The 26,255-nt window shown below is 45.9% G+C and overlaps 1 protein-coding gene across 1 annotated transcript in view; it reads right to left on the bottom strand.

Annotated features, from left to right (window-relative positions):
* Positions 1-470: 470 nt before the first annotated feature.
* Positions 471-26,255, bottom strand: part of LOC127047363 (melanopsin-like) — a 56,444-nt gene continuing 30,659 nt past the window's right edge. The window contains exons 8-10 of the mRNA XM_050945482.1: positions 14,645-14,819; positions 9,677-9,829; positions 471-1,834 (exon numbers count right to left, since the gene is read on the bottom strand). Coding sequence (XP_050801439.1) covers positions 1,448-1,834; positions 9,677-9,829; positions 14,645-14,819 — 715 coding nt within the window. The 3' untranslated portion in view covers positions 471-1,447. The remainder of the gene's footprint in view (positions 1,835-9,676; positions 9,830-14,644; positions 14,820-26,255) is intronic.

The following is a 26,255-nucleotide window of genomic DNA, read 5'->3' as shown; positions in this document are numbered from 1 at the left end:
GAGGATATGTTTAAAAAAGGAAAAATGGGGAAAGACACAAAACCACAAGGAACAAAATGCTAAGCTAGGAAGGGATTTTGAACACAAGGAACTAATATGAATCAAAGATGAAAGAAACAAAAGACCATTATCCACAAGTAAATATGTGAACTGGCATCCTGCAGTAAATCCCACATTTACAGTGGTAGAGCCCTATGCTACTATACTCAATCCCCACAGGGACAGCTGAGAAATGACAGTTGGGATAGGAAGACAAGGTGAGTGAGGTAATATCTTTTATTGGACCAACTTCTGTTGGTGAGAGAGACAAGCTCCCAAGCTACACAGAGCTCTTTTTCAGGTTTGGGTAGGAAGTCCCTCTGAGGTACTTTGGAAGGTTGGTCCCTCACAGTAAAGTTTATGCATCCCTGTTCTTTTTCTCATGGGCAGCTGAGAGGGGAAAAAAGCTCTGAATACCTGCCCCCTCCCTTTGCGTCCCACCAACAAGAAAACTGAACTATAGCAGTTGGTGTTTTATTTTCATCAATGAGTCTTTAAGCCAATTGTGAGAATCCACTCTTTGAACAGGAGTCATTACAATTCACACATGCTTAAACAATACCGTGCACCCCAAGATACTCTAAAATGTCTTTAAAATTTGTTTTTGGGGCAGTATAACTCCTCTAATCCTGTCAGTAATCTGTTGAATGGGCATGGTGGCTGTCCTAACATTCAGCTGAAATCCAAGCCTCTCTTTCTTACCCTTATTATCTTCTAAACAAATAATCACTTTTGTATTGAATGATCCATTCATCTAGCTAGTACAGAAAACTTTCTACTAGAAAAAAAAAAGACCTGACAAAAAGACATAGGTGCTTCTGATTGTGAGGTTGCATGGAGACTTGCAAGAGAGACTAGTACAAGGTGTCCACATTACTAATCAACTCAGTGGGTGCTGCTATACTGTTTGCCATAATTTTGGGCAGTACTACTTCTGAAGTCCATACCGTCAACAAATTTTGGTGTATGCAGTCACTACATAGCTTATCCTGTGGTGAAATTCCAGGAACTATTGCCTTCTAGAGATAATAGTACTTGGAATGATGTTGAATCATGAAATTGCATCCTGGGCACCCAGGTAGGAGGAGAAGTATTCATTGGGTGCTAGATAGTTCTTTGCTGGCATCCGCCCATCTATATTAAAAACCATGAAGCAGCAGGTTGACTTGAAATACGCCATTCTAGTTTGCTGCCAGATATTCCACTGCTCATTTTAGCAGCACCATCTAAAAGGCTGTTTCAGTGTCTGAAGAGGTCTGAACAAAGATGGATTCAAAGACTGCCTAGTGACTATAATACAAATATACAAAAAGTCTGAAGATTTAATCTAGAAGACTTTAGTTATTTGGTATAATAATGTGGAGAAGCAGCCAAGAAAACAATGACCAGAAAGTTTTCTTTTTTACACTTATGACAGAAACTTCTCAAATGCTTCAAGGAAATCTGTGGAAGAGCCAAGCCCATCTATGTCCAATAAATTATTCTTGCCATGAAAGTGGAATAAATCAGTCTCTTCTTCCTCTCCATTTTCATGTTCTTCTTGTCCTTCAACAAGGTTGGTCTCGGAAGTAGGAATGACAATGATACGTGGGACTACAGTACTAATGATAGGGTCCAGGCCTCTGTTTATTTGAGTTTCCCTTTGTGAGGTATCTGAGCCTCTTCCTTTGCTGATGCTGTTCAAGCCAATGGGAAGAGAAGCTGCTTTTAAGGAACTGGTCACAAGTGCTTTAGGGGAATTCTGTAGGACCGACCTCCCAAGCAGCTTCTGCAAGTAGCTGGAGGAGAGCAAAACCTAGGGTAAAAACAACATTAAATCTTTAGAACCATCATTTGACATATAACAATTGTACGTTATCTCACCACACTGAAACAAGTGTTTGAAATCTCTTATACCAGTCTATTAACATTTTAGGTGTTAGTTCTCTTGAGCTGTTTCCCCATTAATATTTGAGCCACTGCCCCAAAATAAAATCAGTATCATGTGATCTATGTATTAAAATTTACCAAACTGTCACTTTTAGAAATGCACAACATATACAACAAAATACTAAATGATGTAAAGAAATGCGTATTTGGTTAAACGTTTTCAAAAATGTGTAGGTAATGGACATTAACCCATTTTATGCTATGATCAATGGAGAAGCACATTCTGAAACACATTATTTATCCATTACTAATTTGGAACTGTATTGTACCCATTCTGCCATAAGTTTTTATGATTACTGGGCTAAATCTTCAGCTGCTCCAAATCAGTACAACTCCACTGGAGTTATGACAATTTACATCATCTAAGGACCTGACTGACTTCCTGGGTTTTTTTTTAAAAAAAAATCTTCCAAGAAAAAAATTATTTATAAAAGGAGAATTTTTTTCAGGCATCCCAGTAGTGACGCAGCATTATGCTGCTGCATCATAACTCTTTGGGGATCAAAGTAGAAACTTCCATGTGCTCACTTTTCAGAATAAAACTGAGTTTATTTCACAACACTTTCTATTCATTCTGTTCTACACAGAGTCTAATACCGCTCTTATCACTGTAGTAGTATCTGAGGATACATCTACACTGCAATAAAAGAACAGGTGCACAGGCTCAGCAGGCCCAAGTCAATTGAGTTTGGAGCACGTGGCTTGAAGTGCGGGGCTAAAAAATTGCAGTGTAGATGTTCAGACTCAGGCTGGATCCTAGGCTCTGAGACCCTGTGGGTGGGGAGGATTTCAGAGCCTGAGCCTAAATGCACACACAGCTATTTTTAGATCTGCAGCCTCAGTCAGCTGACACAGGCTCTGGGACTTGGTGCTGCAGGATTTTTATTGCAGTGTAGACATACCCTCAGGGTTTTAGAATAGCCTCTGCCCCCACCCTTAAGAAAGTTCCAATCCTGCATCAGATGCTTCATACATGTTTAAAATGTTATTTCTCAAACATTTTAACACATGAAATCTGTCACATCCTGGAACCTTTTTTCTGTATAATGAACAAAGTATCATCTCAGATTAAATATTAATATAGAACAGTTTGATTCTTCATATCTTTATTTTCTTAAAATTCCATTTTCCCTGCCACAACCACACTAACAATTTCAATAGTTGTGTCCTGAGATGTTTCCTATGTATCTTGTTTGCCCAGAAGGTGGCGCTGTAACCATAAGAAATATAGATAGTACCATAGTTAACAAAAAAGAAGAAAAATAATTCCACTTCTTTGGCTTCAGAAGCTCTTCACTTTCTATTCACTCTGATTGATCTATAATTTCATGACCACCATTTTAGTTTACCTAGGACTCTCAAAAGATCAATCCAATCATCATCAGGAGTATAAAAATCAACCACCACAAACACTAATGCTTTAAAAAAATGTAAATAATAATAAAGGAAGTTTTTGTAATCAGACTAATATTTTTTAAGTATAAGTAAACAGGTCTGTGTTCTTTTGGGAGAACATGTAAATTCTTTAATTAGCTCATCTGAAGAAACAGGAGGGAGAGAAAAAGACAGTGTCTCCTTTTGAAAACCTATTTTATTTCCTTTTTCCCTCCTCATAATTAGGAGCTAGAAACTCCTGAGTTCTAAACCTGGCTCTGACAATGACTCCCTCAGTGACCTTAGACATGTTGCATAACCCCTCTCCCTCAGTTTTCCCATGTCCAAAATTATAGCAATCCTTCACAGGAATGCTGTGAAGATTAGTTAGTAAATGTTTTCACAACATTCTGAACATGGAAGGCGTGAAATATTAATATTGGCTTTCCTACAATAACTGAAATGATGATTATAAAAATACTTAGTGAGAGATAGAAAGGAAGTGGTTAAAGAAAAATAGAAACCCCTCTCTGGCAAGGAGAAGCAACATTAAAAAGAAAAATATAATGAATACTTCACTCCTTTGGATATTTCTGCGAAAACTGATATAGCTCAGGGCAGAGAACAAGTCTTGCTCTTTGTTTTATAAAGCATCACGTAAATTTATGGTAATATACAGATCTACATATTATTAGCCTTGAGTGTCTTCTTAGGTCTCCTCTTCTCAAAATACATCAACTGTCTTTCTTCTTCTATCGGAAGTATTTCTCTAACACTGATAAAACATAGTACTTAAGCTCATACCATTAGTACACTGCAACATGATGGCCAAGTACATCTTTATCTCTTTCTAGTGGCTGTACTCTGTACAAAGAGGTTTCCTGAATCTGTTAAAGCCTTGGAGCTGATGAACTAGGTTCTTGATCTCAAACTGTTGATGCTTATGCTTTTAGATCATGACAGTCTGATTGTAAGATAGCTCACCTTTGAGCAAAAGATTTTGCATTTGTGGGAATGGGATAGGACAGGTTTGATGCTATTGTCCATCTCTCCCTCTCTTTGGGTATCACATTGGATGCCTATAGCTTATGCTATAACATAACAATATATTCCAATTCCATAGCCAGGAATTAATAATTTTAATTTAATTACAATGATTTCTGCAGCTACAGTCATGGTCATTTTAAAGGGATGCACTCAAAGTGGACAAAACCAGAGTATGACATTCCCTAAATGAACATTTTCAGGATCCCTGACACAGAAGAAAAGTCCAGTCCTCCAAACAGGGCCAGCTAGAGAATTAAAACTGCAGCTCCCCAGCTGCATAAGACATTCACCCCACATCAGAGATCTGTGTTTGTAGTGAATATGGTTGTGTGCACACATGGCACCATCTTCCAGCTTGGTGGGCCTGGCTTGCTCCTGTGAGCAGGCTGCTTGTTATAAATAACAGCAATCCTGCTCTTTAAAGTGCTAGGAGAGCAGAATTCTTGTTAATTTCAACCCCCTGCAGACTCACAAGAATGTAAAGAGCAGGGAGAACAGAAGAACAGTTTAATGGGGTGACAACAAAGACATTAGAGCCAGCAAGCTACCTTGCTGAACGATAGTACTGTGTCAGTCCTTGTCTTTGAAGGCTCATGGCTTTCCAAGACTAGGGGGAATTGCTAAAAAAAAGTACCATTTGGACTTTCGGGAGGGATAGCTCAGTGGTTTGAGCATTGGCCTACTAAATCCAGGGTTTGTGAGTTTAATCCTTCAGGGAGCCACTTAGGAATCTGGGGCAAAAATCAGTACTTGGTCCTGCTAGTGAAGGCAGGGGGCTGGACTCAATGACCTTTCGAGGTCCCTTCCAGTTCTAGGAGATAGGTATATCTCTAATTATTAGACTAGTGTTAAAATATGGACCTTCAGTATGCCTATAGGTCTTCTACACCCAGTATACATTATTGTTTCTCTGCCACAGGGATTTCTGTAGTGCCCATCCCCATTGTATCTCAGCTAACAATATTTGCCTTTTCATCTACAGATACACAGGTACAGTAGATATGGCTATCTTTCGGGAGTGTAGGTGTGCAAAGCAGGTATGGGGACTGCCCTGTGAGATCATCGTAACTGTCTGATTAGAGTCTCATTTCACACTACCAACATTGCCTAGTCACTGTCACATGACGCATCACGTTCCTGAGGAAAAGCTCTGTGTGGCTAGAAAGCTTGTCTCTATCACCAACAGAAGTCAGTCCGACAGAAGTTACCACCTCACCCCCCCGTCTTTCACATGTTTTAGTGTCATTCTAGATTTGATGTGTAATCATGTCATTGTAGTCCATTGTCATAGGCCATTAGTCTCATCACTCCTAGGTGCTAACACAGAAAGCACACTCTCCCAACATGCTGCGAGCTCTGGGAGCCATTGCCCCTGGGGTGGTAATTAGCTGCCACACTCTGGCCTTGGGTATATGTCAGCAGCCCACCAGTAATTTTGCATTAAGCAATCCTCATCTGAATCAACTTACGAAGAAGATATCATAGGATACAATAAGTTCCCAATCTTGACAGGATGAGCAGTTGTTTGTTTATTTTTTTAAAATGTGGAGCAGAAGAAAAGTGAGATTATTCTCTGCCTCACAAACTTTACTATATTGATAAACACATGGACTAAATGATCCTTGACCTGACTCCAACTCACAGCAAGATCAATAGTAGGTTTAAAGTGTTACAACCAAAATCTGTTGTAGACAATCTGGTCATGCTGTCTAGAAGTCTAAAGTAAATCCCTAAAAGGTCAACTTTGTGTTTTTAGGGCAACCAGAAGACCTGATGATGAAGTGCTCCCGTTGATCTTGACAAGAGGATACGTGCTGGAAGCTACTGAGATATGCTTGTGCATGAAAGCAGCACAAAGAAGAGCTTCACACCCTGCACCTAGGACACTCAACATGAATATTGTGAAAGTGCCTATCTGTAGCATTATAAACCACTTGCCAGTGAATAGTCCTGAGATCAGTAGAGTGCAGGAACCCAATCGAGGGCTACTTATCAAAACTATCTGACAGCCATCCTTCGAGGACAAAAATCAGCATAGCCTCTGTGATTCTTCTTGCGGAGAACAGTGTGGCCAAGTTACAGCCATTAAAATAATGAATTACTATGGGTCAAAATGTCTATGAAGAAAACCTCAGATTTCCTCCCCTCCACTTCTCTCTCAGAAAAAAAAAAGAGAAGAGATTGAATTTGGAGTTGGGGTGTCTGGAGGGAATCCCCTAACTCTTCTTTCTCTCCACTGTCTTGGGTGCGTGACAAGATGGGCAATGTAGTATGGTAGGTCCTGCGCTTTTCTTGGTGGGGGCTAAGATCCCACCTCTTGCCCCTGCTCTTGGGGCACTGAGGGCCCCACTAGTGGCCCGGGAAGGTGGTAAAGGGGGGGTATGGGAGGGGTCTGGGTTTGCTCCTCACTCTGAGTCCCGGCCCCTCTCAACACCTGCGGGTCCTTACCCTTTTCCCCATTGGGTGGGGTACCTTCAGTCCTTTGACTGCTGGGGCTGGGTCTCCCTTACTCTGGTTTTCTGATCTTCCAAGTCTCACAGCACACCTCCAAGCTCCAGTCTTCCCTCCTTCCTCCTCCTCCCCTGACTGCCTGAAGCAGGGGGTTTTATTAGGTTGCTAACAGGGCCTTAATTGACTACAGGTGCTACAATTAACCTGTAGCAACCCTCCCTAGTCTTCAGGGAACCACACCTTAATTAGCCCAGGGCTTATATACTTCCCCTCGACCACTCTTCCACTGCTCTCTGGCCCTCCTGTATCGGAGGCGTTATGTCCAGACATGGATTTAGCAAGGGAGCTCTGAAGCAAGGTGAGGTCACCCAGTTTGGGTCCATTCCTGCCAGCAGGAACTGGACATTTCACTCACTCAGCCTGTGACTGAGGGTTAGATGGACACTTCACACTCAGGGCCCTTTCCCCACTTTCTTCTATACAGAGAGTATGAGCTTCTACTGTTTCCATAGCTTCCAAAGCCAAATATAGCACCTCCACATAAAACACTAGCTGCCTTCCTCAGCAAGAGACAGGAACAAACTGGAGGTCTGGGCACAAAGGGCCAAATCCTCAGCTGTTGTATATCAAAGTAGCTCCATTGATTTAAGTAGAAATATGCCAGTTCATACCAGGTGAGGGTGTGGCCCAGGGTGCATGAGAGAGGTGGGATTTGGCACCAAATCTCTTGCTCCCAATAGGTACTTCACTGACACCTGAGGAGCAGACCTACTCATTGTCCATACTGGCTAACCAAGCTACAGAACGCTGGCTTAAGTGGTGGCACTTGATCTCTACCATCATTGTCTTTTGGGGGGTGTTTAAAGTGATGAAACTGATTGATGTGACTTTTGCAGTGGCACCACCTGGAATGAAAGGATTATTCTGTCAACAGAAGAAGGTATCACACCACACCAAATTATTTTATCTTGCCCAAGATTCCATAAAGCGGTAATGTTACTCTGCAGCCAGCAGCAATGTTTTATTGGGCCAGATTCCCATTTACATTAAGGTCCCTTTACATTATCCTATCAGTGTAAAAGGGCCTTAAAGTAGAAACAAATTGCATTTACACTCACTTTAAGTCTGTTTTACATTGCTTGAGCAGCATACATGGGCCACAAATGTAAATGAGGTTCAGGCCCATTATTTATATAGCAGCAACGGTGTGGTGCATGCTTTCATGGATGAGAGTGGAGGTCCAGACCTCAGAGAACATGCAACCTAAACAGATAGCACACAGATGAAGTGCAGAGATGGGATCCAAAAGCACGAGCTGACAATGCCGTACAACTTGTCAGTGATGCAATCAATCATTCTTATGCTGTTTTATTTTTTTTTCCAAAAATTATTTTCTACTGCCTGCTTTGTCAACACTTTATAAAGGGGAGGACTAAGGTTTTCCAGCCTTGTGGACGAAACAATATGAAAGAGACACCTGGAGGAAGAGTGAGCAGATGCATTCAGTCAGGTATCAGAGGGTAGCCGTGTTAATCTGGATCTGTAAAAGCAGCAAAGAATCCTGTGGCACCTTATAGACTAACAGACGTTTTGGAGCATGAGCTTTCATGGGTGAATACCCACTTCTTCAGATGCATGTAGTGGAAATTTCCAGGGGCAGGTATATATATGCAGGTAGTTGAACTACCTCATTATCTCTAGCTTGTCTGCATATATATACCTGCCCCTGGAAATTTCCACTACATGCATCTGATGAAGTGGGTATTCACCCACGAAAGATCATGCTCCAAAACGTCTGTTAGTCTATAAGGTGCTACAGGATTCTTTGCTGCTAGATGCATTCAGGAATAAGGAGATCAGTTTGCTTAAACTATGCTGTCTCTAGAAAAAGAACCGGAGATCCAAAAGGAAAGAAAGGTGACTGAATCAGGTTACCTTCTTATGGTGTATTGTTAGTTCAGTTAGACATATCATAGGAGCTGGATACCTACAGACCTGGGAGTACTAGCCAACCTATTAGTAGGTTGGGTATTGAAAGTCTTACGCCTTTGTCTACTGAAGGTGTGGCACTGGCATATTTTCCCATGTGATTCACAGCAATACTATATCTGGAAGTCCAGTGATACTGAAGTATTGGCAAAAGCTGATTCAGGGGTGATCTGAGGTCATCTTCCGAAGTTCCACCTCTAGAAAAGTGACACTTCTGAGCAAATGACACCAAACTGCAGCAGTTTGGTTTGTAGTTTTGTTGCATCCACAAGAGATGCGTTCAGTACTCACCATCTCCAGTTTCAGTGAGAGAAGGGGGGTAAGCTGCCAGACTTCCCCACTCTCAGGGAGAAATGGGAGTTTCTCTCTCCTCTTCCCCCTCAACAAAGATAAAACATTGTTTAATGTATACTAAAATGAGGGTGCAAAAAAGAGTGGCTTCACTACTTCTGAATCTGACCTGAAACCCTTATTTTGTAGCAAATGGAGTCTGCCACAACATGGAAGTGAATTCCTTAGATTTGGGAGTGGGATGAGATCAACCATGCTGAGATGAAGCAGTCAGGTTCTTCAATTCATCTCCGCTAATTGTGCTACAAGTCAGCATTTGATCTGGCTTTGGAACGGTAGGTTGCTTTTCCAGCAAAGGCAAAGCAGCTGGGAAAAGAGTTAAAGCATTCATAGGGCCTGTAATGGTGGGGTGGGAGAAACCTTCAAAACCACAAATACAGGTGAGGTCTTCAAGATGTATCCACCTGAGCATCAAGGTTGAATGGGTAAACCGGAGAACACTTGCCAAAGAAAAATTATACAATAAAAACAAGAAGCAATTAAGTCCTTCTTTTACCTTTTCTTCAGTTATTGCATTGCAGCTGTGGGCCTTCAGAAGCAGTTCCCCCTTCTCCTCCTGTCTTGGACATGATGAAAAAGAGTTACTTCTGGAAGGCTGCAGTTTCTTATGAACTGGCTCCACTGGCTCAAGTTCTACGTCACTCCAAGCCTAAACACCAGGTGAGAATTATTTCCAGTGGTTATATTCTTTCTAACTTTTTAAATTTTCTTTTTCATCTGCTGGTAAGCAGGCTGCTTTTGCATGTAGACAAAATGAGAGTGTTCTAAAATGGGCCATATACCCAGCCCTGATGAATCCCCCGTTAGACAAGAATTATTCCGCATACTCTTGATTTTCTCTCTTACTGCTCTCCTCACATTTATCTCTTTGGAAGCACAAAGCTTGTAAAACACAGTGCATCCATTTTTACCCAGACTTTTTACTCACCTTTGATCTCTGTAGTATAGTGATGCTTGTGGCACCTAAGAATTAGATGTCCAGTTGCAGAGAGAGAGAGAGAGAACAGTCTGGAATGTGGGCAGTTACTTCACTTATTTTTCTTGTGCCTCACTAGGGATGGAGCTCAATCCTGATTTGCTACAATTCAGATATTCCATTTCTGGACCTATCTTGTGCAAAGACTGTGAATCACGACAAATTATATCTTGATTTTGTGATTCGGACAAAAGGTGGAGATCAAACTGTTTTCCACATGCACTTAAGTGAAGATTTGACATGAGGTCCATGAAGGTGTGAAACTAATGCATGAACATCACTGGATTACTCAGTTCCCTCAGCTACGAATAGTCTTTTCATTTTTCCTTCCTTGTATAATTAAAACTAGAGATGCCATTTTATTTACATTAGAAACGGGCACACACTCCAACAAGAGAATTTGTTTGGTGGAAACAGCTACAATTCCTGTTTGGTGCTGCCAACTTGTGCATTAGCAAGTGTGTTACAAAACTTCACCATGAACTGCTACCATGCAATATGAAAAAGCCACTGGGGTAAGCTTTTATTTCAAAGGGCATCTACACAGCTGCACTGAACTGGCATTTTAAATCCATGTTTCCTGTCAGTCACTGAAAGAGTAATTGCCTCTGGCAATGTCAAATCAACAGAGCACTGCATTACAACAGCAGCAGCGGTTTTGTTTGAGACCTATACGCAAAGGTTAGGCCAAGGCTGACACCTTTAGAGAACATTATCCCAGGCCTAGAAAGGAGAATACTTTCAAAACAAAACAAAGCAAAACAAAATGACTCAACTGAGTTTACAGAAAATTAATGGTGACAAACAGAACAAAAGAAATGGCTCACTCAGGTCAGGACATGTAAGGTGCGATAGAATGACTACAGTGAACTTCATTTAGCATCCACTGATCTATTCATCCATAAAAAAAATTTGTTGAGAGGGAAATAAAGGAGAAAATGAGAGTCAAGGGAAATGGAAAGGTGAAAGGAACAGGAGGATACGTAGGAGAGGGGAAAATAAATGAGTTAGAAGACTTCCTTTTTCTATTAAACTCTTATTTTATCATCTCCAGAAACAACATATTTCCAGTGCCACCCTTGCATAAGCACTATGTACAACTAGTGAGTTAGGCCTTGATCTAGCAAAGCACTTAAGTATGTGCTTAACTCTAAGCATGTGAGTAGTTCCAGTAACTTTGCTGGATATGTATCTTACAGCAGAAAATGTGCCTGCTTTTCCTGTCAGAATGCTTCATATATTTTATACAATAGCCTAGGTTTCTGAGAATAATCTTAATGCTTCCATAGAACCTCCAGGGCAATTACATTACCGTCCATCCTCATGAGCAATACCTTAATGTATCAACCCCATAGTAAGAAACTTCGTGGCCTGTGAGTGTAAATTAGCTCAATGGGCAAAAGTTTCCACATTTTCTTTACATTATAACAGAATTACTTATACTTTTTTTTAAACAGCTTTTGTTGCTATGGCATCTATAGCACTGCACAATAAATACAAAAATGAGTGATTCATAGAGATGGTTCAATAAACAATTGCTGCGATGTTTCTACCATGTTAAGATCCTTCATCCTAACATAGTGACAATCAGTTAAATGCCTGGTTGAACAGGGAAGTCTTAAAATTTGCCCTGAAGGTTGAAAAACTCTGGATCACATAGACTTACAGAATTTAAGATCAGGGCCATATGAAGGAGCAAGTTCCCAAGAGACTGGTGTTCTGCAGACAATACTACTCCTGGAAAATTCTGTTCCATTCAGCAATCTTAAAAGCATTGGAAGTAATTGTAATTGTTGCAATGAGGCATTCAGGGAGAGGCATTCTCTCAGCTAGCCCTGACCCACACCAGCTAGTGCAGGGGTAGGCAACCTATGCACGTGTACCAAAGGTGGCATGCGAGCTGATTTTCAGCAGCACTCAGACTGCCTGGGTCCTGGCCACCAGTCCAGGGGGCTCTGCATTTTTATTTAATTTTAAATTAAGCTTCTTAAGCATTTTGAAAACCTTATTTACTTTACATACAACAATAGTTCAGTTATATATTATAGACTTATAGAAAGAGACCTTCTAAAAATGTTAAAATGTATTACTGGCACGTGAAACCTTAAATTAGAGTGAAAGGTTGCTGACTCCTGAGCTAGTGCTTTTACATGATAAAATGTTTGTATGCCTGCTAAAAGTTTTCATTTCCTTAGCTCTGAAGCAGGAAGATTTTTTGACCACACACAAGAATCACAAAGGATACAGATATTCTCAGTTCAATGTATATAGATTTAGGTGTGTAGTTTCCTGCAGCTATGTCTGCGCTAGCGTTTTTCAGACAGCTGGTGCAACTCCATTGGAATCAGCTATATATGACAGACTGCTAATGTAAGGAGGGGACAGGTTTTTACTATTTTATTGTCCTGATTTTTCAGAAGACTGAAATGTTCCCAGCGCACACTCCTAAGTTAGTTTGGCTCAGAGCAGATCTAAATGACAGAGTGATAAAATGACTATACCCTGTTTACAAAAGCAGGCACCCCATGACCTGCTACCTGTAATGGTGGGAGGTTCCACCCAAAATACTAGCGTAGGCAAAGCTTTGGTGTCAAAGACAAACTGGTGTAGAATACTATCAAATACAACTCTTAGCCTGCAAAATAACAACAGGAGAAACACTGCAGGTCGGTGATGCTATGTAACTTAACTTTTAAAATATAATAACTTAGCATCTGTTGCAGGAAGTGGCGGCCAGTATGTCCCTCGGCTCACGCTGCTTCCAGTTGCTCCCATTGGCCTGGAGCAGCGAACTACGGCCACTGGGAGCCACGATCGGCCGAACTTGTGGACGCGGCAGGTAAATAAACCATCTCGGTCTGCCAGGGGCTTTCCCTACACAAGCAGCGTCCCAAGTTTGGGAAACACTGCTCTATGCAGATCACTGATGTGCTGAGTAATGCCCTAATAGTCACAGTGTCAATGCACAAAAGGCTGACTTTTCAGAAGTTGGGGGGAATGGTAAGAAGTCAGTCTGGGGAATAGCAGCAAAGAGTCCTGTGGCACCTTATAGACTAACAGATGTATTGGAGCATGAGCTTTCGTGGGTAAATGCCCACTTCGTCGGATGCATGTAGTGGAAATTTCCAGAAGCAGGTATATATATGCAAGCAAGAATCAGGCTGGAGATAACAAGGTTTGTAGTTGGCTAGCCATTCACAGTCTTTGTTTAATAGCAGAGGGGCATTGCTGGCATATGATGGCCCACAGACAACCCACCAACCTGAAGCATATTGTCACCATTAACTGCACACCGCACCACAGTACCTCTAACTCAGGAACCAATCCATGCAACAAACCTTGATGCCAACTCTGCCCACATATCTACACCATCACAGGACCTAACCAGGTCAGCCACACCATCGCCAATGTAATATATGCCATCATATGCCAGCTATGGCCCCCTACATTGGCCAAACTGGACAGTCCCTGCGTAAAAGGATAAATGGACACAAATCAGATATTAGGAATGGCAATATACAAAAACCTGTAGGAGAACACTTCAATCTTCCTGGACACACAATAGCAGATTTAAAGATAGCCATTCTGCAGCAAAAAAATTCAGGACCAGACTTCAAAGAGAAACTGCTGAGCTTCAGTTCATCTGCAAATTTGACACCATCAGCTCAGGATTAAACGAAGACTGTGAATGGCTAGCCAACTACAAAAGCAGTTTCTCCTCCTTTGGTGTTCACACCTCCACTGCTAGAAGAGGGCCTCATCCTCCCTGATTGAACTAACCTTATCTCCAGCCTGATTCTTTCTTGCATATATATACCTGCCTCTGGAAATTTCCACTACAAGCACCCAACAAAGTGGGTATTCACCCACAAAAGCTCATACTCCAATATGTCTGTTAGTCTATAAGGTGCCACAGGACTCCTTGCTGCTTTTACAGATCCAGACTAACATGGCTACCCCTCTGAGTCTGGGGGATGAGAGTCCCCAAGGGAACTTTTTATTTTTAGTACTATTCTGTCTGGTCCTATGGATATGAAGCCTAAAAGGCCTGGGCTCTGTTGAATTTTACCTGACAGATAAAGCGTTAAAAGGCTGAGAGCATTAATTTTCATAATTTAACTAAAAAAATACATTTTTGTAATTAATGTGAATTTAATATGTGTGATTTTTCCACATAAAATCCTTCTGCACTGTCACAGCTATACCCCAGGCAGAGCACCAGCTGCTACGACGCCCAAGATTCCACTTCTACGAAACAACCATATTGGAATGCATGGTAAAAGTTGGATAAATAAATCAAACAATAATATTCCTGAACCACAGACAGTGATTACTCTCATACAGAAACTTTATCCTTCCAAGGCTTTCAGAAACAGATGCCAAAGTATGACTTTGGATACGTTTATAGAGAATTAACTGGGGACCTGACTTGTTTCAGACAGGCAAGTTTTATACCCAATTTCCTCCATGGAAATAAGACAGACTTACTGCTTCTCCAGTGGAAACTGATGAAACACAACTACTCTTGTTCCTGGAGGCAAAAGAGCGATGGCTGGAGACAGAGGCCCTGAATGATGATTCATTTATAGAACCTGATGAGAGATCGCTCTTTGATATCCGTATGAAAAATCGCAAGCAGGGAACAGCACTGCAAATGGTTTTCCTGAAGGGGAACAGAAGAGTAAAAGTTACAAGCTGCATAACTCCACAAATACTAGCAGCACTATTTGGAAAATGATCTTACAGAAATTCTCTCTCTTTCAGTAATCTCAGTATAGCTTTTGTTTTGTTGTATAAAGATTAAAGATTACTTGGAAGTAGCTTGTTAGGGCTCACGTGAACTGTTAACAAGACAAAAGGAAAGACATCACATGGATTCAGTGGCTTTAAACCAAAAGGATTTAAAGGATGCATGGATGAGTAGTGAGAATTGAAAATACAATCAATTTTTAGTAAGATGTTCAACTTAAAAATGATTAGTTGTTCATTTAATTGCAAATAAAGGATTAATATGCAAACATACAAAGCTATTTAACCATAAGGGGTCAGATTCTGTCCTGTGATGACATGTGTTCTGTGCACAGGAGAAGGGGAGCAGCACTGAGGAGCCAGTTATTTATTTGTATCATGGTAGTATCTAGAAGCCTCAGTCACAGACCAGGACCTTAATGTGCTAGGCAACGTACAAACATAGAACAAAAAGATGCTTACAATCGACAAGCATTTACAATCTGCACAATGTTTAGTAGCAATCTAAGGGCCTGTCTACACAGCATAGCAATGCACACTAGACAGAGTCGAATTATGGATGTTTGGGGCCCTGGGCCAAGTGCCTCCCCTTCCCTGGTGCTCATGCAGGGGAAATAGGGTTGGGGTACAAGGGTTTCCCCCGTCCTCCCAGCACTCCTGTTGGGGAGTGGAACTGGCAGGAGTGCCAGGTGGATGGGTGGAGTGGGGCAAGCCCCCGTGCCCCGAATGGAGTGCCAGGCAGGCGGGAAGAGTGGGGAAAGCCCACATGCCCCAACAGGAGCATCTGGTGGACGGGCAGGCAGAGGAGTCAGGGCGTGGGGGAGCCCATTTTTCTGGAGACCCCCTAATTGGCCAGGGTGCCTGGGCATGGGCCCCATGGGCCCAGGGGCTAATCTGCCACGGACACTAGAAGGGCATGAATCTAAAGTGCACCGATGTGTTGTGCACAAACAAGCCTGTACAGACCTGCTGGCATGAACTAAAAGTTCCCCAGCATGCTAGCATAGCATGGGGCCAGTTAGGGTACATATACACTGCAAAAAAAAAGTCTGTAGCCCTGAGTGTCAGGGACCATGTCCATTTACCTGGGCTTGCAGGACTAAAACTTGCAGTATGACATTTGAGATCAGACTGGTGCCTGGGTTCTGAAACCCACTGTCCTCATGGAGATATTTAAGAGTAGGTTAGATAAATATCTATTAGAGATGGTCTAGACAGTATTTGGTCCTGCCATGAGGGCAGGGGACTGGACTCGATAACCTCTCGAGGTCCCTTCCAGTCCTAGAGTCTATGAGTCTATGAGGTTTCAGAGCCCCGGATGTAGCCCGAACCTGAACATCTACGCTGCAATTTTGTAGCCCATCAGCATGAGCCCCATGAAAAGACGGTTACTCACCTTTGTAACTGTTGTTCTTTGAGATATGTTGCTCATATCCATTCCAGTTAGGTGTGCGCGCCGCGCGTGCACGTTCGTCGGAAACTTTTTACCCTAGCAACTCCAGTGGGCTGGCAGGTCGCCCCCTAGAGTGGTGCCGCCATGGCGCCTGATATATACCCCTGCCGGCCCACCCGCTCCTCAGTTCCTTCTTGCCGGCTACTCCGACAGTGGGGAAGGAGGGCGGGTGTGGAATGGATATGAGCAACACATCTCAAAGAACAACAGTTACAAAGGTGAGTAACCGTCTTTTCTTCTTCGAGTGATTGCTCATATCCATTCCAGTTAGGTGAATCCCAAGCCATACTAGGCGGTGGGGACGGAGTGAGAAGTCGCGGCATGGAGCACTGCAGATCCGAAGGCCGCGTCCTCTCTGGACTGCTGGACCAGGGCGTAGTGGGAAGCAAAGGTGTGGACCGATGACCAGGTCGCCGCCCAACAGATCTCCTGGATGGGCACACGGGCGAGGAAAGCCAATGACGACGCCTGCGCCCTGGTAGAGTGCGCAGTCACACGGCCCGTAGGAACGTGAGCTAAGTCATAGCAGGTCCTGATACAGGACGTTACCCACGAGGATAACATCTGCGAGGAAATGGGAAGCCCCTTAACGCGGTCCGCTACTGCCAAGAAAAGCTGGGGGGATTTGCGGAACGGTTTGGTCCTCTCCACATAAAACGCGAGAGCCTGACGGACATCAAGCGAGTGGAGTTGTTGCTCCCTGCGTGAGGAATGAGGCTTCGGGAAAAAAACTGGGAGGAAGATCTCCTGGTTGACGTGAAAGGCTGAGACCACCTTGGGGAGAAAGGCAGGGTGCGGTCTCAGCTGCACCTTATCTTTATGGAAGACCGTATACGGGGGATCTACCGTGAGCGCCTGGAGTTCCGACACCCGTCTAGCTGAGGTAATGGCTACTAGAAAGGCAGTCTTCCAAGAAAGATAGAGCAGGGAGCAAGTAGCTAACGGCTCAAAGGGGGGCTCCATGAGCAGAGTCAGAACCAGGTTAAGATCCCAGGTAGGGGCAGGGGGTCGGACGTTGGGGTATAGACGTTCCAGCCCCTTAAGGAATCTAGTCACCGTCGGGTGAGAGAAAACGGAGCGGCCATCCCCACCCAGGTGAAAGGTGGAGATAGCCGCCAGGTGAACCCGAAGGGACGATATCGCCAGGCCCTGTTGCTTGAGGGACCAAATATAGTCCAAAATATTGGCGACCGAAACTTCCATAGGGAGGAAACCCTTCTCTGTGCACCAACAGGAGAAACGCTTCCACTTGGCCGAGTACGTCGCTCTGGTGGAAGGCTTCCTGTTGCCCAAAAGTACCTCATGTACTGGGGTAGAGCAGCGTAACTCGGATCTGGTCAGCCACGCAGGAGCCACGCTGCTAGCTGCAGCGACTGGAGGTCTGGGTGACAGAGAGTACCGTGGTCCTGGGTGATCAGGTCCGGGTGAGGGGGCAGGGGGACTGGGTTGGCTATAGCCAGGTCCAGCAACATGGGGTACCAATGTTGCCTGGGCCACGCTGGGGCTACCATAATCACACGGGCCCTGTCCCTGCGCACCTTCAGAAGGACCTTGTGGACCAGTGGGAATGGAGGGAACGCATAGAACAAGTGGGTCATCCACGGAATAAGGAAGGCGTCCGCTATAGACCCAGGTTCCCGGCCCTGAAAGGAGCAGAACGCCTGGCATTTCCTGTTCCCCCTGGACGCGAAGAGGTCCACACGGGGACAACCCCAACTCTGGAAGATCGAGAGGGCGACGTCCAGGCGGAGGGACCACTCGTGCGAGAGGAAGGATCTGCTCAGGCGGTCCGCCAGCGTGTTCCGTACTCCGGGGAGGAAGGAAGCCGTGAGGTGAATGGAGTGGGCTATACAAAAGTCCCAGAGTCGCATCGCCTCGTGACATAAGGGAGAGGATCTGGTGCCGCCCTGCTTGTTGATATAGTACATGGTCGTCGTGTTGTCGGTGAATACCGCGACACAACGACCTCGAAGCTGGTGACAGAAAGTTTGACAAGCAAGGCGGACCGCTCTCAACTCCCGCATGTTGATGTGTAGACCCACCTCCTGCGGGGACCACAGGCCCTGTGTCCTCAGGGTTCCCAGGTGGGCCCCCCAGCCGAGATCTGAGGCATCCGTTGTTAGGGACACCGAGGGCTGGGGTGGGTGAAATGGGAGCCCCGCACACACGATGGACTGGTCTAGCCACCAGCCGAGGGAATCCAACACCCCCTGGGGGATTGTGACAAGTGTGTCTAGCGACTGTCTAGCCGGCTGGTATTGTGCGATGAGCCAAGATTGGAGGGGCCTCATGCGGAGCCGTGCATACCCTGTCACAAACGTGCAGGCCGCCATGTGGCCTAACAGGGTTAGGCATGTCCTTATAGAGGTCAGGGGTGCCGCCAGCAAGTGCTGAACGATGGTCGACAGCGACTGGAACCTGGGCAACGGTAGAAGGGCCCTGGCCAAGGTGGAGTCCAGGATGGCCCCAATGAACTCTACCCTCTGCGAGGGGAGCAGAGTGGACTTGTCCACGTTGATCATGAGGCCCAAGGTAGTAAACAGGCCAGTGATCCTGCGGACGTGGCTGCGGACCTGCAGCTCTGACGTGCCCCGAATTAGCCAATCGTCGAGGTAAGAGAACACGTGAATGCGACTGCATCGAAGATGTGCGACAACGACAACCATGCATTTGGTGAATACCTTCGGGGCCATAGAGAGGCCAAACGGGAGGACTGCGAATTGGTAGTGATGGCGGTCGACCACGAACCGAAGGAAACGTCTGTGGTGTGGCCATATGGCGATATGAAAATAAGCGTCCTGCATGTCGAGGGTGGCATACCAGGATCCAGAGATGGGATAATGGTCCCCAGGGATACCATGCGGAACTTCAACTTCACCAGATATTTGTTGAGTTCCTGCAGGTCGAGGATGGGTCTGAGGCCTCCCTTGGCCTTGGGGATCAGAAAGTAGCGGGAATAAAACCCCTTGCCCTTCTCGTTCTCCGGAACCGCCTCTATGGCTCCTTTGTCAAGGAGCGTCTGCACCTCCTGGCGGAGGAATTGCTCGTGAGAGGGGTCCCTGAAGAGGGACGAGGGTGGGGGGCAGGAGGGAGGAAAAGACATAAACTGCAGACGGTATCCCGTCTGCACCGTGTGTAAGACCCAGCGGTCGGATGTTATTTGGGTCCACGCCTGGAGGAAAAACGAAAAGCGGTTGGAAAACTGGGGGGAAGGATCCGTGGGGGAAACTGGTACTACGCCCTCAGGTGCACCTTCAAAACGAAGGTTTGGGTCCAGGTGGGGCTTTAGACGAGCTTTGGTTCTGCCCCCCTTGATTCCCCGACTGTCTGCGCCTGCCATTTCTGCCACGGCGCCTATTGAGGTCCTGCCGCTGGTGGAACTAGGGGTACGGCCGGCGCTGCTGCTGTTGTTGCGTCCGGAAGGGTCTGCGTTGTGTCCCGGGAGTGTGCATCCCAAGGGAGCGCATAATGACCCGATTGTCCTTCAGACTTTTTAGTCTGGGGTCTGACTTCTCCGAGAACAGGCCCTGGCCTTCGAACGGGAGGTCCTGGATGGTGTACTGGAGCTCCAGTGGAAGGCCAGAAACCTGAAGCCAGGAGATGCGGCGCATTGTCACCCCCAAGGTGAGGGTGCGAGCAGCCGAGTCCGCAGCGTCCAAGGAGGCCTGCAACGAGGTTCTTGCAACCTTCTTGCCCTTGTCAAGAATTGCCGCAAATTCTTGACGCACCTCCTGTGGCAACAGCTCTTTAAACTTATCCGCTGCCACCCAAGAGTTAAAGGCATAGCGGCTAAGAAGGGCTTGCTGGTTGGAAACCCTGAGCTGAAGGGCCCCCACTGAATAGACCTTGCGGCCGAGGAGGTCCATACACCTGGCCTCCTTGGATTTGGGAGCTGGGGCTTCTTGTCCATGACGCTCCCTCTCATCCACCGACTGCACCACGAGGGAGCACGGTGTCGGGTGAACATGGAGGTACTCAGAGCCCTTGGAGGGGGCCATGTACTTCCGCTCGACGCCCCGTGCAGTAGGGGGGATGGAGGCCGGCGATTGCCAGATCTTATTGGCGTTGGCCTGGATCATTCGAATAAAGGGCAAGGCGACCCTGGTGGGAGCATCAGAGGAGAGGATGCTGACGACGGGATCCTCGATCTCAGAGACCTCCTCAGCTTGCAGGCTCAAGTTCTGCGCTACGCGCCTGAGGAGGTCCTGATGTGCCCTGAGATCTAGTGGAGGAGGGCTAGTGGAAGAGGTGCCTGCCACAGCCTCATCGGGAGAAGACGATGAGGAGACCCCTGGCAAGAGAGTGTCCAGCGGGGGGTCTGTCTCAGCCCTCGCCTCTGACTCCGGAGGGAGCTCAGGGTCTTGCTGTTTTGACCCGTCCTCCCCGTCCGGGGAGGGGGGGGGGGCGAGACAGCGACGCCTCCGGAGCCCTGTGCTCCATCGTCGCAGGCCTAGGAGGGGGCTGTTGGGGGCCCTGGGCTTGATGATACGCCCAGGGTGTCCAGAACCCCCACTGCTGCGGTCCCTGGTCCTGTTGCGGAGGGTCTTGAAAAAGGGCCGCGTGCCTGTCTGTGCCCAGCGCATAAACACTGTCCGCCTGCGACGACACAGACGGCTGTCTGGAAGGCCATGGAGGGGCCGACCGCGGCTGGTACGAATCTCCTTGTCCCTGCGCCGAAGATGTTCTCGGTGCTGGGGACCGGTACCGGGAGTCATACCGGTGCCGGGATCGGGACCGAGGTCTGTCTTGGACTCGGTGCCGGGATCGGGACCGGTACCGGCTGCTGACTCGGTGCCGGGATCGGGACCGGGACCTGCCACCGACGCGGTGCCGGGAGGTCGACCAGGACCGGGACCTGCCACCAGCTCGGTGCCGGGAGGTCGACCGGGGAGCTGATCGACGGCGGAAACGGCTCCTAGAGTCCCGGTGCCGGTATCGGTGACTGGAACCAGACCGGGACTGCCTGGAGGACGACTGGTGCCGCGAATGCGACCGGTACCGCCGAGGGGAGCGGTGCCGGGACTGCGAGCGGCGCTGGGATCTGGAGCGACCACGGTGACAGGACCTTGACAGCGAGCGTGAGTCCCGAGACGGCGCTCTCATCATCGGTTTGCCTCTGGACACAACCCGCACCGGAGGTACCGGGGGTGGAGGCTGAGTTGGCTCAGTCAGGGCAATTAGGTCCCATGCCAAGGTGAAGGTCTCCGGCGTCGATGGGACCAATAGCTCAACCCCAGATCTTATGGGCGAGCTAGGCGGGACCGGACTCGACGGGATCTCTGTCGGTAGTGCCACGGCAGAGGCAGGTGCCGGGCACTCCACTCGAGTCTGCCTGGATGGAGTTGCAGACTTCGAGGGCCTTGCTTCGGGACCCGGTGCCGGGGAAGGTCGGTGCCGGGGAGTCTTTCCGCTGCCGGTGCGGTCCGGTGCCGGTGTAGAGGTGACGGTCTGTGAAGCTGCCGGGTCGAGTGCCGCTTCCATAAGGAGAGTCCTCAGTCTCTGGTCTCTCTCCTTCTTTGTCCTAGGCTTAAAAGCCTTACAAATGCGGCACTTGTCCGAGATGTCCGATTCCCCCAGGCACTTTAGGCACGCATTGTGGAGATTGCTGGTCGGCATCGGCTTCTTACAGGCCGCGCATTGCCTGAAGCCCGGCGAACCAGGCATGGGCCCGGTGCCGGGAAGGGCTACGGCCCAAACCGGCTAACAAATATTTACAACTATTATTTACAACTATTTACTATATTACTACTTAACTAACTACACTTAACTACTAACTACAACTATAAACAGTACAACGAAGGAGAGCTAGGGACGTGGAAGACAGCAAAGCCGTGCTCCACAGTTCCAACGACCGACACGGCGGTAAGAAGAAACTGAGGAGCGGGTGGGCCGGCAGGGGTATATATCAGGCGCCATGGCGGCGTCACTCTAGGGGGCGACCTGCCGGCCCACTGGAGTTGCTAGAGTAAAAAGTTTCCGACGAACGTGCACGCACGGCGCGCACACCTAACTGGAATGGATATGAGCAATCACTCGAAGAAGAACCTGAGTTAGCTGCAGAGGTGTAGCAAGCGTACCCTCTGACCTGAGGGGGCCCCGCAAGGAAGGGAGCCCCTAAAAGTGGCAAAAAAAAATGTAAGGTATAACTAGGTAAGTGACATTTATTGACGCTATTGCACAATGCATGTCGGTTTTACTGACAAAACCGTGAAGTCATTATGATACATCATAATGCTATTGGCTACATCAGTTGTCTGTCGGTCAGTTTCGAATTTTAGTTGGACCCATTCAAAGAATGTGTATTTGCATTCATAATGGCGGTCAGCGGATAAATGTTATTAATTTAGTTTAGTTTTTTATCGTTTCCAACACAGAAGCGTGCTTTGTGATGTCTAAGAGAATGTATAAGAGCGGAGCTAGTAAACGAAAGGCAGCAAAAGAAGCCGAGAAGGAACTTGAGAAAATTCCAAAGTCGTCAACGTATTTTGCGCTGCAATCCAACGTACAGGTACAGGCACATGAAACGGACAGCGCTAGCAGCGACGAATCGTATCCAGAATTATCCAGAAGTGCTTCAAGTGAGGTCGAAGGTGAAGCCAGTTGTTCTACCAAACAAACTGTGACAGATATTCCAGCTGCTGCCGGGAAAGAAGTATCTGAATCTGAACCACTGACTGATGATCCAGGAGATTGGCCATCTATAATATCGGAAAGGCAAGTGTGTGACATTGTTGCACGTGGCCCACCGCAGCAGAATGAAAGTTATGAATTTCCATTTAACGAGGAAAGACGGAGGTTCACAAGTACTCATTTCTATCGAACCATGGCAAATGGCGAGAAAATAAGACGTTCATGGTTAAGGTACTCAGTTCCGAGAGATGCCATTTTTTGTTTTTGTTGTAAATTATTTGGCACTGGCGACATACCGCTACGTCGTGGAACATCTGCTTGGAAAGCACTGTCAAAAAGACTTCAGCAGCATGAAACAGGCAAAGGTCATCAAGACTGTATGGTGAAATGGTTTGACCTTCGGTCAGGCATAGTAAACCGTACATCGATTGACCAACTCGAACTGCAGGCTTTTCTGAAAGAAAGAGATTTCTGGAGAAATGTTGTCAAACGCATGGTTGATGTCGTTATTTTCTTGTCCGAAAGAAACTTGGCATTTCGAGGAAGTAATGAAAAGCTCGGCGATCCTTCGAATGGCAACTTTATGGGACTGTTTGAATTGCTTGCAAAGTATGATACTGTCCTCAGCGAACTTTTACAGAGGATTAAGAAGGCAGAGACACATGTTCAGTACCTCAGTCCACAGATCCAAAATGAGCTGATTCAACTTGTTGCCAGTAACATTCAAGAGGCCAACATAGCGCAGCTTAAAAAAGCAAAATATTATTCAGTTATTTTGGACTGTACTCCCGACGTGTCACATGAAGAACAGATGTCTGTGGTGTTACGCTTTGTTGAATGCAACGGTGAAGACGGTGTCAATATTCGTGAAGCATTTGTTGGTTTCCTTAATGTTCATGATACAACTGGCAAGGGCTTATTGGAAGCATTTCTTGAAAAGGCAAACCACTTAGGAATAGACATTGCTGACATGAGAGGCCAAGCATATGTTAACGGCGCAAATATGAGAGGAAAGAATAAAGGAGTTCAAGCCCGCATGCTAGAAATAAATGACTGTGCCTTGTATGTACCATGTGGAGCTCACACTTTGAATCTTGTGATCTCAGACGCGGCAAAGTCATCGAAATATGCCGTTGACTTTTTCGGTCTGATTAACAGAATATACGTTATCTTTTCTTTTTCACCTTCACGTTAGGATATACTTCAAGAACATATGCCAATATCTGTTAAAGGGTTATTGGACACTCGTTGGGAGTCGAGAATTGATGCTGTGAAGCCATTGCGTTATCACCTTGAAAAATTGTGCAACGCTTTGTCATCTTTGCGAGAATATGCGCTCGAAAATAAAGATGGCAATACAGCAACAGAAGCTGGTGTGCTTTTAGACCATGTTACTATGTGGCCTTTTGTTCTGACTGTGTACACGTGGTACGATATACTATTTCAAGTCAATAAAACCAGCAAATTAATTCAGTCACCAGATGTATCAATTGACATACTGCAGGCAGAAGTCGGTGCTACAATGAAGTTTTTGGAAGACTATCGAAATACAGGATATAACTCTGTCGTCACAAATGCACGTGAAATAGCAGAGCATATGGGTATTGAGCAGGTGTTTCCAGAAACCAGGGTGCGACGTAAGAAGAGAGTGTTTGATTACGAATGTGCTGATGATTCGAGTCATCTTTCTGCCGAAGAAAAATTCAAATCGCAGTTCTTTCTTGTTCTCACTGATCAGGCCATATCTTCTGTTTCGTCGCGATTTGACCAACTCGTGGAGTGGTATAAGTTGTTTGGATTTCTGTACAACGCTATCAGCCTGAAGCAGTGTCACAGAGAAAATGAACTGGAGAATCACAGCAAAAATTTTGAAAGAAAAATGGGAGACATTGATGCCAACGAACTCATAATGGAATTGAATCGTTTTATTTATGTCATCGAGAAAGAGTGAGGACTTGTCACGGCAAACAATTTTTTAACATACATATACAAGAACAGCCTTCAGGAGATATATCCAAATCTTTGCATTTGCATCAGAATTCTTCTGACCACACCAGTTACTGTCGCTGGTGCTGAAAGGAGCTTCAGCAGAATGAAACTGATCAAGAATATCCTGCGCTCAACCATGACAGATGACAGGCTTTCTGCGCTTGCAGTTATCTCAGTCGAAAACAAGATTGCCAGATCTCTGGACTATGATGCATTGATTAACCAATTTGCGGAGAACAAGGCTTGAAAGAAGCGCTTTGCGTAAATACGGAATACATGTACACTGTAGGCCTATGTATACATAATATGAACCCTGTATATTGTATAAAATAAATACCGCATTTTAGTTTCTGCATTGTAAGGGGCCCCGGACATATGTTCGGAGGGGGCCACGTTCTTTGTTGCTACGGCCCTGGTTAGCTGACCCAGGCCAACTGCAGCCCTGCCGCATGTCTTTGTTGCAGTGTAGCCATACTCTTTGTGTGCAACGCACTGGAATACTTCAGAATTCACAACCCTCTCATGCACATTGCTGCACCATGCAGACAGGCCTTAAGTAACAGTTATGGGTCCCTGAGTTTTTGGGCTGATCTGTGCTGGCCCAGCCCCAGCATAAATTAGAGCAGCCTAGGGGGTTCCACTAATCCACGCCAGTTGGCTACACTCCACAAGGGACCATATGCCAATTGAAAACTGGCAGATGAGAATAGGCAGAGCCCTCTGGTCCTTCGCCCAACCACCCCCACTCCCCTGTGATGTGGTGGTCAGTTGGCACAGGAGCCAGGCATGTTGACTTGAAGCCAACTCACGGTTCTTCCTTGCTGAGGGAATTCTCAGCTGCTTAGCGATGACTAGATTCCAGCTCCTTGAGGCTCCCTGTGTTGTGCAAAGCAGATGGTTCAAGGGCAGAGAATCTGGCCCAATGCCTTTGTACTTGGTATAATAAATCTACAACCTCATATTACTCCAGATTAATTCTAGTGCAATCAACACAATACCAGCAAATATTGCTACAGACGGAAACGCACAAAGACAATGAATAAGATAGGACAAGCCACACATACAGTGGACAACCACTACTGCTCTGTGCACTTGTGAATCACATATCACCGAAGGAAGCAAAAACATATATTAAACTCCAGAAGCACATGTTAGAGCTGGATGACTATTACAAAAACAAAAAAAAAATTGCTTCAACATTAATTCAACATTTTAAACAAATTTCTGAACAACTTTGCATGCAGGAATGTGTGAGGAAATAGTGACTTTTCAGCAAAT

This window comes from Gopherus flavomarginatus, chromosome 3, assembly GCF_025201925.1.
Source record: "Gopherus flavomarginatus isolate rGopFla2 chromosome 3, rGopFla2.mat.asm, whole genome shotgun sequence".
Classification (NCBI taxonomy): Eukaryota; Metazoa; Chordata; order Testudines; family Testudinidae; genus Gopherus; species Gopherus flavomarginatus.
The sequence above is the reverse complement of the archived record's forward strand: the minus strand, read 5'-3'. Positions and strand labels throughout refer to the sequence as shown.